The sequence below is a fragment of the Ptychodera flava genome, unplaced genomic scaffold (assembly GCF_041260155.1).
Source record: "Ptychodera flava strain L36383 unplaced genomic scaffold, AS_Pfla_20210202 Scaffold_31__1_contigs__length_3010019_pilon, whole genome shotgun sequence".
Taxonomy (NCBI): Eukaryota; Metazoa; Hemichordata; class Enteropneusta; family Ptychoderidae; genus Ptychodera; species Ptychodera flava.
In genome coordinates this window covers 1,081,012-1,102,122 of record NW_027248353.1, presented here as the reverse complement: position 1 = coordinate 1,102,122, position 21,111 = coordinate 1,081,012, and the positions used below count along the sequence as shown (strand labels likewise).

The 21,111-nt window shown below is 38.3% G+C and overlaps 2 protein-coding genes across 2 annotated transcripts in view; both read left to right on the top strand.

Moving 5' to 3' along the window:
* Positions 1-1,314: 1,314 nt before the first annotated feature.
* The window catches only part of LOC139127431 (glycogen synthase kinase-3 beta-like), a 35,147-nt gene continuing 15,350 nt past the window's right edge, over positions 1,315-21,111 (top strand). The window contains exon 1 of the mRNA XM_070693356.1: positions 1,315-1,631. The gene's annotated coding sequence lies outside the window, so the exon portion shown is untranslated. The remainder of the gene's footprint in view (positions 1,632-21,111) is intronic.
* Positions 2,286-5,242, top strand: LOC139127430 (uncharacterized). The gene is made up of 3 exons (XM_070693355.1): positions 2,286-2,600; positions 3,425-3,509; positions 3,736-5,242. The coding sequence occupies exons 1-3, from the start codon at positions 2,583-2,585 to the stop codon at positions 4,737-4,739; spliced, it is 1,107 nt and encodes a 368-aa protein (XP_070549456.1). The 5' UTR covers positions 2,286-2,582; the 3' UTR covers positions 4,740-5,242.

Below are 21,111 nucleotides of genomic sequence, written 5' to 3'. Positions count from 1 at the left end.
TAGCAAAACGTCACAGCCATCAAAACAATGTGAGTTGGTTCCATACTAGTATAAAATCGTATCATTCAAGCTTGGCTTAACTTCATGGACCATGTCAATAGTACGTCTGACCTATGTAATCCTAGTGCTGATAAATGGTAGTTATGAGTGAACGTTGTGATAGGTACAAATTGCATTTACATCAGCCATCGACTTTTCACTAGTCCTATTTGTTATCTTTTTTTTTAGTTTTTGAACGTCCTCCCTAAAATATTCTGTAAATATTCTCGACATACTGTGATTTTTATAAACTAGTCATCGTCAATATCATTGTCCCCTCCGACGAAGGTCGAGGGTATTTTTGGATTAAGCTCCGATCGTCCGTCTGTCCGTCCATGCCGATATCTCAGACATGCCTGAGCCTCTGTTCCTTTCAAACTTTGTACATGGATAATACAAAATGCCATGCAAATGTAGGCTCATTGTTTTGGTTGATGCAGGCATACTTACTGCAAATTTGAGTAATTGGGTGTTTGGAAAACAGTTCTGTTTCAAGAAAGACTGTCAAACTTGGTACTACAGTTTTATTTTAGCTATGAAAAATTATGGCATTTCTTGCTTTTATTGAATCAATAGTAAAAATGTCCAATGAATATGTCGTCAATATATAAGTTTAAGATATTGTTCAATGGCAACACATTTGACTCACTTGCTATATTAGTTGGGTCATCAATTATTGCGTTTGCAAAACTTTCATCGAGCATAACTGAACTTGTTTGAGTATCCATTAAAGTCAAACTATCCATTAAGTTTTCCGGCTGTGTAGTAGGGGTTTACTTATCACAGCTCCCGGCTAGCCTATGTATCAGACGATCTATTGGCAAAGAATAAGCCTGACTGATATTGATTCATTGAGATAAGATATGTTTACAACTTCGACTTTAATACTTTAAAAGTTTGTTTCATAAGTTCATAAGTTTTTGGTCTCCCTTATCCTAAACTTGAAATATCCTTTTTCCTAATTTATCCACTAAGACTTTTCACCTGCTCTACGGAGTCTTCGCTGCAATCTGATTGAGATATATCCGCCTCTCCCTATCATCTAGTGCAATGTCGGATGTGCAAGTTTGCATCTATGCAAATGAGAACAAGTGTAGGGAAGTGTAGCGAAGCTAAATAAACGCTAAAATTGAAAGTTTAATTCTTCAGAAGTGTTCGTTTATATTCTGTAAAGCATTCTGTAACATTTTTACATTCAGTTTCTTTGATTTATCGTCAAAATAAAGCCAAGAAAAGCGTACTTGATTGCTCACCATGGAAGGATATGTCTGTGTTAAGTGGACGTGTTCGTAGCAAATGTTTTGCTATCACAGTTGATGAAGAAATAATGTATTAGGAATGTCGACTTAAGGTGAATTAAGGCAATGGACAACTTTTCAACTCTGGTCGTGTTGGGGTTACCTGGGAATTTAGCGAGAAAATGATACTATTTTATTTAGTTCTGAAGAAAACACTAGAGCAAATGCACGGTCAACGCGGTGTCCGAATGACACATATCACCTTCCCCTTTGTATCGTACTCTCGTCAATAGCTGATAAGCAGGCACTTGCCCGGAACATCGAACAGTGGAAGAGCACAGTCAATCCGACCACGTAAGTACCTGTATACTAGAGTCTCAATAATTGTACTTAGATTCATATATCTTACATATGTACCTCTGCAGTGAGATGGCAGTGATTTATATGTTTAGTTTGTCTCATCATGGAGGTACAAAAAAGACTTGCAACGGCTGCATTGTCTCGTCATGTGTCTGTACACACGGTCGATTCGCGTGACATAAGTTTTCATACACATTCGTACTGGGACAAACCTGCAAATGTATAGTATAAAACAGTATCTTCATTCGGGGTTTGAACCCACAACACACGACATCCAGTCACGTAGCGGAGATTCTTAGCAACATACATAACCGCTCGGCCAAATCTCCATTCTCAAAAAAGTGTGGTTCAATCACCGAGCTAAAGTTGTTAGATTTGTCTGAATGCGACCGCTCCACACGTATTAGCAGAAAGCATAGACCCTAAAACGGAGGGACAGGCAATTAGCTATTTTCTTTCATGTAATCCTGGTTATAATCCGTGAAAAACTTGAACACTCATTAACATAAACAAACGTAACTGTTTATCTCTCGTATCGCAAGCTCACGGAAATTCCCGTGATTTGAGAGACTTGTCAGACGCGTGATTATGTTAATCACTACAACATTGCGATCAGCGCATGCTCATGCTCAAGCTCAAGCTTTCGCGTCTAATTTCAAAATGGCGACGACAACAACAACAACTTCAAGCGAGCATGAGTGGGGCGATGTTTTTTCCGATGTAGACGACGTTTCGATTGTAGTTCTGGTATGAGTTCCGATGCCGATATGAGCGATGACAGTGAAAATGAAGAAGTTAGAGTCCCAGCTAAGTCAGCGAGGCGTGATTTGCGGTACCTCGATTCGTACATTGCCATCGACGGTGTCGGGAGTGGTATGAAGTATTTGTGCACTGTCTGCGAAAAGGCTGTTAAGAAAAAACAGGGATGTAAGAACCATCTCTTGAATGGCCATAAAATCAAAGGTAATGTCTATTTTTATGGAACGATTGCAGTTGTTTTGTGCTCTTTGGACAGACTCATGACCATGCGTGATTATATGTTACGGGCGCCTATCTATAGACATTTTGATTGTGCATACGATCATAGACCCTAAAGGTCTATGATACGATCGTAGACCTAATAAACGGAGGGTCTAAAAACAGCACACAATGTTTTAAAATGGCCGATTCAGACGCTTGAATTTTGTTCAGATTTTAAACATGAGAGTTTGTTAATTACATAATTACTGGTTAATTCCAAGAAATGAAATGTGTGCATGAAACACAATAATGTTTTGGGGTTGGGGAAATTGCAAGGAACAATCTAGTTTACTGATCACTGACTGAAAAAAGAGGGGCTACCATCAAGCACAAGACGTGTCATATGACTTTATGATTTCTTGTATTTCAATCAGGTTGCTTTTTATATGCATGTCATGTGTATACCTACAAACTGTAGCAATCCTGTGACATTAGACAGCATATCCAAGTTGTTGAACCATAGACCCTAAAAACGGAGGGTCTATGGTTGAACCATGTCGGTGATACATACAGCAATGGTCATACACCCTGTGTATGCTGGGTTTGTGACTTGGTATGGTAGTGGCATGACTTTATTAAAAAAATGTAATGTTTTAGTACCTAGGGCATAAATGCTACCACTCTAGTGTCAAAACAGTCATCCCTTTGATGTTGGAACAGGTATCTTGACATATTGCAATAATAATTACCTGGAGATTTGCTTTATAAAGCCATGCATTGTTGGAGATTAGTTTTTAATGACATTTGATTGTGTGCTTTTATTTTAGGTCCCAATAATACATCTGATGGAAAAACACATTCACCCATCCAAACAAGTTAACAAGACAAGAAATAAAATAAAGAAGAATTTAGGTGAGTTTGGTAAAAATACACAAGACATTTTTTTATTCTGTCCTCCTTAGTATGATAACTCATATTACTCTTCATATCCATTCACTTTTAGTGCAATGACTTTACAGAAAATGTATGTAGTTGCCCCAGTACATGATGTATATCATACGTTTGAAAGGTGCATACAATTGTTCAAGTTGAAGGACTTTGTTTATTCAATTACATATTTTACATTTCTTTATTGCAGATGCATTGCCTGTTTCACAATATTCGATGAATGAGGCCATTGCAGAAGGGAGAGATTTGTTTCTTCAATCCATGAGGAAGTTGGAGGAGTGCGATATTTTACACAGCAAGGTATTGCCAGGGGTGTCTGCAGCTAGATTAACCATTCAGCTGTTAATTGAGCAAGTGGACACTGTGAAAGAAGAAATTGTTTCAATTATTAAATTGTTATGGCCTTCAATCATCGCTGGGGATTCCAAATACACTTCATGCAGCCGAAGAGAAGCGGTGTTCTCATCATTCCACAAAGCCAGGCTGTCCCCAGCACTACAAGACCAGGTTCAAGCCATTTGCAGCAAAACAACAAAGGGACATACATCATCTGTGATCCAGACTACCATTACCCGAGCTTTTTTCGAGTCACTTCTGTTAAGGAGAGAAAAAGTTGAAAAGGCAGCTGATGATGACACCAATTTGATGATGGATAAAACAGAAGAAAATGTCCTCCGCTATGCCTGTGGATATGTGCCCATGGCACTGTCTCGGCAACTGCAACGTCGTGGGGCAGCCTTTCATACAATGGTTGAAGTGCTTTCTGCAATGAGAACCACCAAAGAACAGGCACCAACATTTTTGTCATACACTACTGAATGGATCAGTCGGGAAAATCGTGGTGGACTGTATGTTGTCAATGACAAGACATATTTATTCTTTCGTCGGGTTGAACACTTTGTCAGACTTAACCAAGGTACACTAATTTATCAAAATCAATCACTTAAGCAGATTGTAATAGACAGCATTTTGGCAGACAGAGTTGCTCTTTCATATTGGTCTGATCTCTGTTCAAGTTTGACTGACAACTCTGCACTAGAGTTATTAAATATGTGCATCAAGCTATGGGTCAACATACGAGGCCATTCTACTGCTAGACAAATAATTGAGGAATATAGACTAGCTGAGCTGAAGTCAAAACGTAGCAAGAAAGGAATACGAAAAGAACTGAAAGAATGCCAAAAGAAAGAATGATTAAACTATTGACTCTGTTTACTCATAAATATGTGGGCCTAGTAAATTTTCAGCTGAATGAAAATGATTAAATGATGTTATTCACATTGGCTAAAAGAATCACACAAACAGTAAATTTCATCACAATGTTTTAGCAAAACCTTATATATTAGAGGGCACACTGATTTTGTCTGTTGTGAGGGTGGGGGCACTTCCTAGGAAGTGCTGTAAAAAATGTGTCCTGAGCTCTTTTTTTCATACCAGTGTGAGCTTAGATCAGAAGTGGATGCCTGTTTTAAGGCTTTGTTTGTAAAGATGATCACTTTGCTCAGTTCTCTACCAAAAATATCACATGCTGCTAAAATGGGCTGAAAAAGGGAATCCCTAAATACCAAACAAACTTCTATTCAAATGTATGCAGTAATTTTGAAAATGATTTGTGAAGAAATGTTGACTAAGAATTTTTCCATAAATGTTCAATGGCAATTTAGAGAAAAATAAAATTTTATATTTAACCACTCGTACATCCTGAATTGGACAAAGTTACTCTGTTCTGACATGATATGGTCATTTTAGCTTCTTTTGACAGGCATGTTATGCTGAAATATGATCAACCACCAATTGTTTCAATTGTACTCACAACTCACACATGGTCAAAACAAATTAATTCTACTATAATACAATTTTCATATAAAAAATCATAGAAGTTATCAAACATTTTATCCATGAGAAGTATGTGAGCTTAGCTATGACAACAAGATGTTAAGTCCATTCTAGTAAGCAGAACAACATAAATAATTCTGCAAAAGAAACTAAAATGACCTATAGATATGCCAAAACATGGACACTCAAAACACAGCATTAATCTCCACCAAGCCTGTCATCAAACACAAGACGTAAATCTTTATATAATATTATTCAATGTACTTTTTATTTGCATTCATCATACTGTAGTGTGAATAAAGGGCAAGAACACTGGCACAAGATCTATATCTCCATCCAATGAATTACTGAAAATTATGGTTCCTCTACAGAAGTACAGCTGCTGTCCCATTTACCAATTCAGAGTGCACAGTTAATTCCATTCTTTAACAGCCCTATAACAGGTAAAATTGATATACCCTGTTCGCACGGTCACATCAGTTCCTTTACAAGGATCCTGAAGTTTTTAAATAAATAGACAAAAATAAATAATAGTTGACCTTTTGCTGTGTGTCATTTTTCTGTTGATTTGACATTTTAACATCAATTTGCATTCAAAGCTGCATTCTTACCTATTACATTTTAATAATATTCTGAAAATCTATGTGAACTATTGCCTTGTAATATTTTAATCATTCAGGATGCTGATTTTGTTAAATATGAGTGAAACAGAAGTACTACTCTTGCTTTACATTGCACAAGTTTCTCATTTATCTTGAAATATTGCAAAAAGTAGTGTTGTGACAGTATTCTATAAACATGAAAAACTGATCAGTATTGAGTGTAAATGATGCAGCTGTTAAAGTGATATCACTTGTAATGTAAAAGTTACATTAAAAAATATTGAAAAGAAAAGTATGCATACTAATTGGCTATATAGAATTATTGTACTATATTTGTACATGAAAATACATCAGAAGCAGACTGACAATACTCTAGAGTCACACTTGTGTTTGCTTCATGTCAGTCCCCTCACATGAACAGTATAGTAGAAAATCAAATTCATGTAGTAATGACAGAGATTGGACACCTCTGTGCAAAAAAGTAGAGTCATTGTCAAAAATCATGAATCAGGGAAGCAAAATGTAGGTATAACACATTCTCTGCAATACACATACTTCTGGAAGTTACAGTTTGTCTATGGAAATAATTCTTTGTGACAAAAATGAGATTCAGAAACTACCCAGCAAAACTCAAACCATTTGCTTGTGACTTCAACTGAAGTTTATAGACATCAAAGAAATCTTTTTGATACTGAACACCCTCTCTCTCTCAGAGCCGACGAGGAAGTGGTGTATCGTCAATTGGCATTTCAGCAAAAGTTCTAACATTAGCCCCTCTTATATGCAATGTGTTGGAAGCCTTCAGCCTCAAGGCATTTGCATTCTTGCCAAACTGTAAAACGGTTGGTGCTTCATTTCCTCCTCTCATCTGTCTTTGATTACCAAAGTATGACTCTAGGGGATCTTGGTTAAACTTCTCGGACAGAATGCACTGCACCCCAGGTTGGCGGAGAAGGTATCTAGTAACCTCGACAAAGGCATTAACTGAAATGAGAAAAAAAATACATTTGAAATATTACTAAATGCCTCATTCTGAGTTCAAAACTAATGCATTGGTTTCAATGGGTAACAACCGGCAGTGTGGCGGACGGGTAAGCGTTGTAAAGACTGGTTGCAAAGGCTACTCGTCCGATGAAATCAGCTGAAACAAAAGGAAGATAAAACACACATTGCTACAGAAGGATTATCTATAACAATGACAAACTGCTTGAAAACATTGTTTTTAACCCCAATTTTTTTTCTGGTGAGGCATGTAATGAAAATATGTGATTGCCTGAATACATGGGTTTATGGGCCCAAGATTAAGCACTAGGGCCCATATACCTTGGCACAAATATATAGAGATGCATGCTATCACATACTTTTTTAGCTGTGACACTGCGAAATTTACAAAATAACAAATATGTAAAATTACAATAAAACCAGTCCTTGATATTAACAAACTCATAGGTATTGATGGAAACAAGGACTGTCTGGTCCTTGTTTCAGTCGATAAATCATATTTACAAAACAAAAGGTCCACTGTGGATGTTAAAAGCAGTTTGACAATGGAAAAATTGTGGAGGATACATGATGTACATCATAGACACTGTTTTTAGTGTCTATGTATACACATATATATACATTTTAAAACATGATTAACTCACCTGACATGCGTATCCCTTCTAAGGTCTCTCTACTTAATTTCATTCGGCCCTTTTCCTTCTTACTCAAGTGCTGTCTTCTGTCCACACGCTCATCCCAATCTCGTAAGTAGCCCAGCAAATCATCTTGCAGCCACTGTTGATAAATTCAACAAGGATATATTTAGATCAATGTGCTGTCATTTTTAAACAAATTAACATCCTCAGTTACAAAAGATTATCAGCACAATCTGGCTATTATTCACAAAGGAGCTGAAATGTCCAATTTGTAAACAGTAGATCTAAAACTCATTATTTTTCATTGTCTCTATAGTAATAAAAAAGCACTCTATTTGAAGTGTATGCACTGTATAATGTGAATGTTTTGGGGGAAATATGACTCACCTCAAGCCTTGGATCATTTGGATTGTTGTATGGCAGCAAATCTGGCTTCAATTTCCTATGACCTTCTGTCATGCTTCTTACGTTCAAACAGTCAAAGAATCTGTCAAACCGACGAATAAAATCAACAGTTGCACCTTTGTGGTTCCCATACCGTTGTTCTATTGCATTTGCAACTCTTGAGCTAAGAACCTGATGCAAGAAGTGAGAAAATTACAATTTTAAACGACATAGACATATATACCGTACATTCCTCTTTAACTGGTCTGTGCAGTTTACACTATATAAATATCATTTTCTTTTGAAACTTTGCAATCTATATTTTTTCTTTTTTTGAAAAAGTCTATTACAAGACAATCAACCCCAAAAAACAACAAAGACATGGCCATACACACTCATGTACCCTTGCTTTCCTATTTTTATTCAGATTTGTGTATCACTTCTAAACATAAATTTTAGTATAATCCCTTATGGGTGTAATGTCCAAAGAACCATATCAATACAAAATATTAAATAAAGCCCAGTCTTTATGGCATGAAGGGTTGGTCCCTGCACTGACATCATTTACAGACAGTGCTGTCTGCACTCAGGATATTGTTCATAATACAGTCCATAGACTTTATACAGTGAAACCTCACTAATAGTCAAACATAGAATCATGTTTACGTTAAAATACACAAGCTTACATAAATATTTATCCTTACCTGTGCAGCGTAGCTTACTTTCATCCTTGAAAATGATTTCAGGTACACATGATCATGTTTCAGCTTATGGCACAGGAAAAGTCCCCCTCTGCGGTCAAGGTCTGCTTTGTACAGGTCAATAATTGTCTGCCAACTGATGGCCTCACCATTCTGAAGGGGAAAATACAAATTACATAGCATTATGACATTTTTTGATATAGACTTTTGTGAGATATTGCTTTATTTTGTGTATAAATTTTTACAGGCTTTGTCTCTAACAATTTTGAAAAACACTACTTGGAAGTAAAACATGTCAGAAACAATAGTGGTAATGTACATGTACAACATTTTGGACAAAAAATTAACTAACACTAGGTAAATTGTAATAAGTGCCCATGGAATTTCTGCACTACAACTTACAAAGAAAGTGTGACCTACCCAAAGCATTCTCTTATGACTGTGTGCTCCAGAGTTCGAGAAGCAATTCCTCACTGTCTTTACAAGGTGTGGCACATCGGAGAAGAAATATATTTTTCTCCCATCTCTTTGGCAGGGGTTTACAGTGCTGAAGACCACTTCACCTTGGGGGACTCCCTCTTCTCTATGTAAACGATAGAATCTGCGATTTGGTGAGGCGCCATCAGATGTAGATGCTATGACCTTCAGACCAATGAGCTCCAGCCATTCAATGGTTTCCCATACAAGGGAGAACAGCAAGTCTCCTGTGATTGTGTTGGTTGCATAGTGGGATACTGGATATTGAAGTCGCAGCGTTACACCTCTAATCATAAAGGCAAGAATGTATCTTGCAATGGGCTTCCTTTGTGAAGCTTCTGTTGAACTGCTGGGACTTTCATGCTCAAGGCTCCTCTGGTATTGCACAAGGGAATTGTTGAAATTGCCAAAATCAACAAATCCGACAAGTGTTCCACTCTCCTTCACATACACTAAATCAGACCGTATCCGCAACTCGTCATGGAGGAGCACGACATATTTCTGGTGGTCTTCAAGGTCATCTATTTTGCACTCTCTACAAAGCTGCTCCAGAGAGGCAGCACTCAACCCAGTTGATGAATTTGCCCACTGAGTGTAATCCCTGAGTGTACGTTCATTTGGTAGTTCCAATACACCAGAATCCCTTAATGTTCTATATGCTGCACCTGATCTCAGACGGAGATTCAGGCACCATTTGATGAACATTGGATGCCAGCGATGCCCCCTTTTGTCAGTACACTTCAAGGCTGACTTCTGTTGCTCCCAGAACAGGCGCTGAAATGACCCATCTTCATATTCTTTCTGGATTACCTCATCATACTCATTAAGAACTCTCGTAAGACCATCAGCTGATTCGACATCTAAGCTTTCCCCATCTTTTTCTATGCTCTCCCTAAGTCTGGTCTTCAATCTACCCAGACGTGCCTCTGCCTGCCTCTTTGCTTTAATTATGTTGTGTGTTCTTGCCATTAATTCATCAGGTTTGAGAGTTGATAGGGGTACCTTACTGCTTGCCTTAATGCGGTCTTCAGAAGTGGCCTTTCTCTTCTTGCTTAAGATAGCAGACAGCTTTCTTCTGAAATCTTTGCATTGTGTACACCTCTCATCAGTACTGGTACTTTCTAGCAGGATTTCACAGTCTGTTGCACGAAGAGTTTTTGTGTGGATTTGACCACTATCGTCTTGTGAAACAAACTCTTCACATGTACCAGTTACACTGCTTGCCTTCCCTGTGCCAGTAAATATGCCACCCCTTGCCTCTGAAATCTCATGGAACTTGGTATCAGGGTTACCAATGCATGTGGCACAGGAGTCAACCACATCTATCAGTTCAAGGAGAGTTGAAGGCATCACTATCTGCTTTGGAAACTGCAACAGAAGCTGACCATTTGTAATTCTTCTTTGAAGTACTCTGACTTCCCAATCTCCAGATCTCCTCAGAACTACTTCTTTCAGGATCTTCAAATTTTGAGCATCGTTCAATTGTCGTTGGAAATTAACAAAGTTTATTTCTGACATACTGGTGCTGCTTACCCATCCGCTTGGGAGTGTACATTTTTCAATTGCAGACTGAATCATGTCAAATCCAATAGCAGATGGAAGGGGTGGATAAGATGAGGCAGACATAGAGGGTTGATGGCACAGTTTGGAGGGCGGATGGAATGATTGGGTTGGTGGATAACATGCCTTAACAGGTTGATGACTTAATGACAGAAGGCCATCAAGTCCATCAAGTACATCAGCGCTGTGGTCACTCTGAAGACTGGACAAAGTTATGTTGGTAGATGGATTGCCTTGTGACTGCTGTGCTGTATGTAATGATAAAAGTGCTATCACCCATCCATTTCTTCAGAGTTGCAGTTAAGATCCTCCAAAGTAACATCATCTTGCTGGGCACAGGATTTAACTGGTGTTTGATTGTGTTGGCTACTCACACTGTTGGAGTTTGGTCTGAAGGCTTTCCTTGATGGTGTCAGTGGCAAAGGGATATTTTGGATGTCATGTTTCTCCTGTCTTTTGTCTTCTTCAAGCTTGTCTTTTCTAACATAATACTTTTTCCGACGCCTTCCTATTCCTCGGACATATTTCTTGTATGGCATATCTGGAAAGTATTAACAAAAGAAAAAGTCATGTAAAGTAATATTAAAAATCCATGAAAAGTCTATGATAATTGTTGATAAATATACATCATACAGTTGCGATGTTGTTTTTTCCAGAGTCATTGCCAATAAAACATTCACATGATATTACTAACATTTGCAATTGAGTACCAGAGGTACCTTCTCAATACTACTTCAAGCACACAGCATTTTCCAATTGTTTGTTTTAATGAAAAATATGAAAACTGATGGGCCAGAAGATTTAAACTGAACTTAATAGAGACGTAAAGGATGTTGCATAAATATAACCATGCTCTTATCACTCACATGATAATTTCAGTTCAATTAAGCTGACTATTTTAAAACGACTAACATATACGAAGACAATAATTTTAGGTCATTAGAGTCAGATGCATGTCACTCTAGTTTTGATTTTTATATGGTTTTTACAAATGTAAAATTTACCCCTCCTCCCTAAAAAGTACTTGTCCCTAAAGGAAATTTGCAAAGTTAGGCATATCAAGAAGAGAAACATGGCAGGACAAGAAAACTTACGCAGTTTTAGGGTCTATGGTTGAAAATGCACAGGAAGTCGTCTCGCCAATGGCCATCGAGTCTGAGGTGCATGAATTTTGGTGCACTTTTTACAAATATACATATGACTTCCTACCCCCAAAAATAGTTCAGTCAACAAAATATGAAACGTAAAAACGTGCATTAGCACTGTCATGAATTATCAGTACAACAAATGAGAGGGTTAGGAAAACTACTCTGATGAAACGCACAAATTGTGGTTTTGTAAACAACAATGGCCGTCAACGGCTGAATGAGACGGAGAGGCGTGAATTTAGTCCTAGTTTTACCATGTACGTATGACTTCCTCCTAAAAATACTAGTTCAGTCCACGAAATGAGACACGTAGAAACGTACATTAGCACTGTCATGCATTATTATTACAACAGAGAAACATGAGAGGGCAAGAAAAATTACTCAGAGGAAACGCACAAAATGTCATGTTGTAAACAACAATGGCCAATTTAGTCGGAGGGGCGTGAATTTAGTCCTAGTTTTACCATGTACGTATGACTTCCTCCACAAAAAAATTAGTTCAGTCCACAAAATGAGACACGTAGAAACGTACATTAGCACTGTCATGCATTATTATTACAACAGAGAAACATGAGACGGCAAGAAAAATTACTCAGAGGAAACGCACAAAGTGTAGTATTGTAAACAAAAATGGCCGCCAACGGCTGAACAACGGAGAAGCGTGAATTTAGTCCTAGTTTTACAAATGTACGTATGACTTCCTGTCAAAAATACTAGTTCAATCCACGAAATGAGACACGAAAAAACGTATATTAGCACTGCCATGCATTATTATTACAACAGAGAAGCATAACCTGGGTAAAAAAAATACTTAGTTGAAACACACAAAAAGATTGTCCATCAACAGCAATGGCCGATCGAGCTGGAGATGCCTGCACGTGAATTTCGTACAAGTTTTACAATGTAAACATGATTTGCCCCGCAAAATACTAGTCAGTTGACGAAATACCTAACGTTAAAACGTTTACTATCATTGACATGCATTATCATTACAGCAGATAAATATGACAGGGTAGGAAATTTTCAGTTGAAACAGGAAGTCGCTTCGTAAACAACAATGGCCGATCGGGCCATAGACCTCCGTTTTTAAGGTCTATGATTGGGCTGAAGACGCACGAGTTTTTAAAAATTCTACAGTTCCGAAGTGCAAGAGGTACATAATGAAGTAAAAGAAAGTTTAAGCATTACACATGAATCAGAAATAAACGGAAGAGTTATCAGGGGTGTACAATGATTAGATTGCAAAATTAACTTTGCCGACTCGATCATGAATAAACGGGAATTACAAAAAACAACAACAACAATACCTACCTAATAGTGACTCATCCGTCGAAAATGGTAGCAAAATTGTCTGTAAAAATCAATGGGTAATACAATCCTCGAAAACAACGTGAACTAGACCCCGGAACAGAACGCGACTTGACTTGACAGCAACACAGGTATAGCGTCTAGTCTTCTGTGTAGCTCCAGTGCTGCCAAGACGTCACTGTGTCGTCACGTGACGTGTTTTGCGTTTACATAACTGCGCAGAGGATTATAACCCAGATCGTACGGGTAAACACGCAAGTTTCTTTGTCTTTTCCGGCAGTTGCCTGTCCCTCCGTTTTTAGGGTCTATGCAGAAAGAGGTGCAATGCCGATACTGGCCACATTATGCGGTGAGACCATGTGTGTTCGCGCCGGGTATAGTGTGGAGAGTGTAGCTGTATCGCGAGCCCGAGTGTATGTTTACGTTTACTGATGAAACACTTGTGTAGTCAATTCAACCGTAGACAATGAGACGTGAACACGACAATTACAAGAGAGGTCGGCCAGTGGGAGAACTTGGCCAGTTATCTACGTTTTTACGGGGCGGGCACTGCCCAAGCTCGCAACTGGCCGACCTCTCCGGTTACCCATGTGAACTAGTGTATGGTTTAATTATCATTCATTTATCAACCAACGGTACCGTTTTCTTACTACACTGGCGTGTGTTTACATTTGAATAAAAAGTCATGTGTTTGCATAGTCATGGAGGCAGGAAGAGATTTCTTCCTACCTCCATAGCATGGTTAATATTTAATTTATTTCAAATTATTGCGTAACCTTCATGGGTCACAAAGGCCTGAAAGTCCACTCATGGAGGTAGCTGCGTCCACTCTACATACGGTAATACTGTTTGGAGTTCAGAAGACCTTTATATATCCAGGTTCAGCCAGAAGGCTGGCATATAATTAAACGGAGATGGCACATTAGTTTCACATTTAGGCGATAGTTTATGAAGATTCTCTCAAAATTATGAAAACCACAATTAAAAATATAAAAATGTCACAACGATAAGGGCCAAGATTACCGGTATCTACAATTGTAAATGCTAATTTAAGTTATGAATGAATAAGTAAATCAAACTGCTTGGCTGTGGAGAACGCTGGAGCCCTTCTCTACAATACAAACTTAACTAAGACAACAGATAAACTAAAATCTGTTATAAGCATGCGAACAAACACACTTTGCAGAGAACAAAGAAGAAACATTTGTTTGAAATAAATAGCCCGTACATCAACTATGGACGTAACATTCATCATGCAAAGGTCTTGTATCTGGTAACTACATGCACATAATGGAAACTTGGTAAACCTGTTAACTCAAAGCAGCTGAGTTAGATGTGCAATGGAGGTAGTAGTTCCACGACCTCCATGGATGTGCAGACGGGAGAAGACAGGCTGTTGCCAAGCAGGCTGGCAGGCTACCCAATTTCCCTTGACAAGAAATCTCTGCTCCCTGTATGCAAAGTGTAAGAATGTCATAATGTTGTATTGCCACTGGCTTTGGCACTGCAGATTTGTAAAGTTCATCTTTTGTATAATTTGATTACCTAATCGCCGTGTATTTACACAAGCTTGCCCTGAGTTGCAACTTTTACAATGGAAATGTGTGCAAATAGGTTGCAAAGCAGTAGCTATGCAGATTAGAAATGTTCACCTTTGGCATTATAGGGTAGCTGCTCATAATTTTAAATCATTTCAAAATCCTTTAAATTTTGCATTAAAATAGTATACTCATACAATAAATAAACTTGTGTCAAAGGGTCTCGTGATGTGCGCTTTAAAACTTCACTTTGTGGAGAGAGAAATGATGTGAGTTAGTCATTGTGGTTGCATGTGGTCCTTTAACGTTCAGAATGCGGTCCCTTCACTTACTGAATGACTCTCTCGTGGCAGAAATAATACCTCTTCTTTACATACTAACATAATCCCCTTTTAAAACAATGTATCACCAACGTTACTATTGCCCAGTGCAATAACCTTAATCTAAGGGTCAGGTCACGAAACTCATGATGGCTGATGTGTTGGGTCAGAACGCTGACCTATAAAAACCGTCGCCCATATAAGATGTACAAACCAACTTCTGGCAACTCCAATACCATGTCAGAATATGTTCCTACACTACATATCTGTAAATATAACTGCCTATAACCTAATCAGTCATTCTGGAAGTGAAATTAGGGTTTGGATTGGCGACTGTCTTTCTTGGAGTTTCATCAGCTGTAAAAAAACAATACATGACTGTCTCCTAATTTGTGCCCTTTAGTGATATTAAGGGGCGTCAAACCTGCCACTTGGAGCAGCTGTAGCTACCAAAGTGTTTTCAACAAAATAATATACTGATGTAAGGGGTAAATGTTATTCGTGTCTGCCCTCAAACTAATGGTTGACGACTTTCCACATGTTGATAGGTTTCCAATCTTCCTGCCTCCGAACCTGAAATATGACCTCTCCTCCTTATTCGCGAAGAGTCTCACCTACTCCCTCTGAATACCTACTGCTAACAGTTTGGCATTTATCTTCCCTCCACATCGGCAAATCCGCGTAAACAATCTAATTATACTTCGAGCCATACAAATCAACCCTAACTTGTCCACTGAGCAAACCTCACGCCGAAAAAACCCTCCATCCCGACCCGCTGACACGAGACAAAAATTCTCGCCGGCAATAAATCGCTGCAGGATTCATTGTTAACTATATCCTTGTGACTTTGTAGTTTTTGTCAAGAAAATAAGATGTAGTGATACTCGCTTCAACTAAGAGAAGCACGATAAATTGTCAGACAACTTTGGACCATTTTCCGAATCCACGCTTGAAATTGATTAGTGCGAGTACATAGGAATGCCGGCAGTTTATCTCAAGTTTCTAAACTTGAATTCGCTTTTGCCTGACCGCAAAGTCCTTGTCTGAAAGAATGCTTACTTCTTCCAGAGGACTTGAATATGGCATAATTAGACGTGGTGTATTAAATATAAGAATTGATATATCTTTAGGGCTACGAATCAATACATTGAGGTGAGGTGAATGATAAGCGACAATGTATTTAGTAATTAGTGTGACACTCAACTAACAGAGAAATGTGAATACGTGGTGCCAGAGGGAAGTGCTATGATTTTAAGGTCATCCTAAGGCCAGACGCCCTTTCACATAAATGAATTATTTGCCGTAGTCGGACATAGTGGCGTTGGCTATTCAGAAAATACACGGCTGCTTCCTAGCGACTATGCTACGTCAATGGGCATGACAGGGACAGGGGAAATTTAACCTTCATTGCAACACTGAACAAACAAGACCTTGGACATTGAGAAAGCACGGACCAGCAGACGATATGTTTATTTTGTACCGTCGTGCATAATTCACTCAAACTGACTTTCGGCATTTTTATTTAATATATGGTTCTCTCTCTGACTCTAGTTTTAAACGTGTCCATATATGTTGGACATGCTGAGTGGTACAAAATCGCCAAAGACATCGACTTAACCCTTTGAGAATCCATTAAAACAAGTATACAAAATAATATATACGACTCTGTTTCCAAAAGTGTGTTGATTTGAGTTTAAGAACTTCTATCCTACAGATACAAAGCTTTGATGAGTCGTTAGGTTTGCTCGTCGTCCCTTTACGTTCTCAGCGACGACTTTGCGTCAGTGATATTAGTTTTCATTTGCGTGATAATGAGATCTCAAATAGAGGGTTATATCGCCCTGTGTCAGAGCCGAACCTCGAGGGTCAGTATACTCATTGAGAGTGTCCCAACGACCTGTATTTGGTCATAAGCTAAATTCAGCAAACACTCATGCTCTGCAGATTCACAAATCAATATATAACAATATGAAGACTACATGAAGACATCTGTCATCGTTACAAGCACACAGTGTGATTCATACAAATGGTAACGTATTGAGCGAAACCAAAATGGGGGGGATGACGGGGGAATAAACTCTCAAGTAGTGAAACGTCCACGAGACAGAAGAAAGGTCAGTGAACTTCTATTGAAACCGCGATCACTGTATGCTTTGACAGAATTTGCTTACATTGTCAGTGGCACAGTTTCGTATCATACCATATTTAAAGCCACGTTACAAATGTGTTTCAGGGTGTGGCTTATTTTGTGAATTTTTCATCACTTCACTGTTTTAGTACATCGACCTTTTGGGTGATGTTTGGATCAAATATTTTTGAAGGTAAAACGCACCTCAAGAGCATATTATTCGGATTCTCAAAGTTTCACAACTCTTTCCTGATCAACTACTTGAGTATACTTAATTTCAAGCTCTAGGAGTTCATTTTCTTTTACTTTTGTAAACATCGAAAATTTGTTTGTTTCCCGTAACGTAAGACAGTGATGATGGTCGTTTTGAATATCAAATATCAGTGAATATGTCTTCTGAAAATCAAACATGACTTTTAGTAATATTAATCATGCAAAACATTAAATGAAAAAGGAAATTACACTATACAATACTCCGTCATCTGCAGTAATTAAGATGGCGGTCATTGCCGTCTTGCATATAACTCTGGTCGACATCAGAAAGTATCACAAAGTTCGCCCTTATGAATAATAAACAACTTTGAAAAATGCGATTCCCTGACTACTCTTCCCAGCAAATTACCATATTTTAGCCAGTATATTGTTCCAGAAGTTCCCGATGGCAAAATAGGAACAGAAAGAGCTCTCAAACTTTCAAGTATTTGGTAGCAGAATGGATAAAAAATAATATACATCACTCACTTATGTTAAAGGTCTCCTGATTTGTGCTTCAACTTATTTTGCCTCAAACTTCAATTTATGGAGAAAAATGTTGACGAGTGATCATTGTTTGCAATGGATCCCTTCACATACAGAATGTGGTCCTTTCACTTTCTGAATTACTCCCATGTGTCAGCAATATTATACCTCCACTTTGCATACTAATAGAAACCCCTTTAAAGGGCAATGTGTCCCCTAGGTTTCTATTGTACAATAAACTTACTTTTTTAGCGTCAGGTCACCAAACTCATTATAGTTCTGCCAAGTGATATGTATGGGGTAACAACGCGTACGTCTGAAACCATCGCCCACTAGATGCACAAATTAACTTATAACAATTTCAATACCATGTGAGAACATGTTTGTTTTTGTTACTATAGGTCTACAAATGTATTTTCCTATAACCCAATATATCATTCTACAAGTGAAGTTTTAAGTTGTGACTTCCCTTCTTGGATTTCCATCCGCTGTAAACGAATTTACTCGACTGTCTACTATTTTGTACCCTTTAATGTTATTTAGGGGCAGCCAGTCTACCCATTTTAAGCAATTATTGTAGTTTTGAAAGTGTTTTTAACAACATATAATACCACAGGGGGCAGATGAAAGTCCCCTAGGTGGGGAGGAGGTTTTCTTTGTGCAACGGTTTACCTTTAATATTTGATAAATTTATTAATTTTGACTGTGATATTTCAAATAAAGCTTTCGACTCCACACTGTCTGACTGTGTTTCAAATTCCTTATCTCCTCTTCAACCAGTACACATACCACTCTAATTGCTGCACAAACATTGCCAACTTGTTAATGACTGAGCGTATCAGCGGATTAGCTTATTAAGTCAACACCACAGCCGTCCCACACGTAGTGAAATAAGGTTATTTTAATGCGTGTGGGACGGCTGTGGTGTGACTCAATCACGTAATCCGCTAATACCGACAGCGGATTAGCAAGTTGGCAATGTTTTCGGAGCAATTACAGTGGTGTATACACAAGTTGGAGAGGAGATAAGGACTTGTCGGTAATATATAAAGCAGTCAGACGGTGTGGAGTCGAAATCTGTATTTGAAATACCACAGTCAAAATTAATAACATTACTTGTAGTAATAAAGAAAGCAGTCAGACGGTTTGGAACTGAACTTTATTTGAAATATCACAGTCAAAATTAATAAAATAAAATAAGGTAAACCGTTGCACAAAAAAACTCCCTCCCCACCCCACGGGACTGATTTCTTTCCCCTATTATAATACTGATATATGGGGGTAAATGATGTTCGTGACTGCCCTCCTACTAATATTTGAAAACTTGCTACATGTTGATAAGTTTCCCGTCTCCCTCACCCCGAACTCGAAGTATAACCGGTCCTCATCCCCTAGCCCTGGGAGTCCCTATTGCTGTCAGTTAGGTATTTATCTGCCTAATACATCGGCATTGGCATCGTAAACAATCAAATCTTACTTCTAGCCAAAAAAATCACCAACTCCGAGTTGTCCAATGATCAAAAAGATGAAATATACGTCCACACCATCCAGTATGATCCCGGCCTGATGACATTGGAAAAAAATTCTTGCCCGCAAAAGAAATTGCTACAGGACGTTTTTTCTGTGTATTCACAGCTTTTTACTCAGAGTTTCAGTTTTTGTTAACAAAAAACTGTCTTAATATACACTTCTAATTCAGAAACATAATAAATTTGTGAGTTAAATTTGAATCCTTTCCCGAATACAGGCATGAGGTTTATTGGTGCGAGTACATTGAAATACCAGCAGTCTATCTAAAGTATAAGAACAGGTCTTCGCTTTCCCCTGGTCGCAAAATCCTTGTCTAAGAATATGTTTCTTCTTGTGCTGCTATTGATAGTGTAAATAGAAAAGGACTCAAGTAGTGCACGATGAGACATGGCTCCTTAAAAAAATGATATGGTTTGATACAACTTCAGGGCTACGAATCAACACATTGACATGAGGTAAAATGATTAGCAACACTGCATTTGAAATTGATGTGATACTCAAGAACCAGGTAAGTCAAGAATGATATTCATTTTAGTCACAGAGGGAAATAAGACAAAGTACTACGTTTCACCATGTTTGCTTATGTAACACTGACAGAAATGGTGAAAAGTGGTGCTTTGTCAAGTATGTCCTCCTGGGTAAAGCAAAAAATAAATTTGACTTTTTATACCGGGTGTAGATAAAAGTGAATATGTGTGCCGTGTGGAAGTGCTATGGTTTTAAGGTCATCTTAAGGTCAGATGCGCTTTAGCAGTGGACGTGACATGAATATACCACTTGCCAGAGACAGGCATAGTGATGTTGCTATTCATAAAAATACACGGCTTCTTTCTAGCAACGATGCTCAAGAGCCGTATATTTTACACGCAAGGCGCGGACTTTGAGACACCAGAAAGCAATTTTAGGTCTTCAGTGCTTCCCTCGCCAATTCAGGCATAACAACATGAACGTACATGGTACCACTTCATGGCTTGACCACTGTATTTCGTCATTCTCTACTCACCAGTGTATTAGTTCGATATCTCTTTTATATGATGTAATATCTTCTGATCATTTTCCAATCAGCGTAGTTCTCAATACTGGTACATTGCCGTCATGTGAAAATCTCAATAATAACAAGAAGCAGTATTCTGGGAAATGTGTAAATTGGTCTAAGGTAAACTGTAATCAACATAATGAATATCGTAATATCTCTGACATGCTTCTTGCTGAGGTTCACATTCCAACTGATAGTCTTTGCTGTAAGGACGTACATTGCCACAACACAATCATGCTCAGTGTATTTCTCAGTTTCATGATGATATATTATTGATTGTATTCAGCAGGTCTTCAGATTCCACCATCTATTCGTAATAATCCTGATCATAATGTGACAGGGTGGAATGATTACCTCAAAGACATTCATTCTGTTGCTCGCGACGCATTTAATCTGTGGCGTGATTGTTGAAAACCCAGAAATGGCCCTATTTGAATTCAAGCGTCGTATGCATGCGCGATTTAAATATGCTTTAAGAAGTTGCAGACGTCATGAGGAGCAAATCAAAGTCGATGCGGCTGCGAATAGTTTGTTTACTGGTAATTGTAATGCATTTTGGCAGTCCATCCACAGAATTAATGGAAAAACTCCGCATAGACCCAATACTGTAGATGGTACAG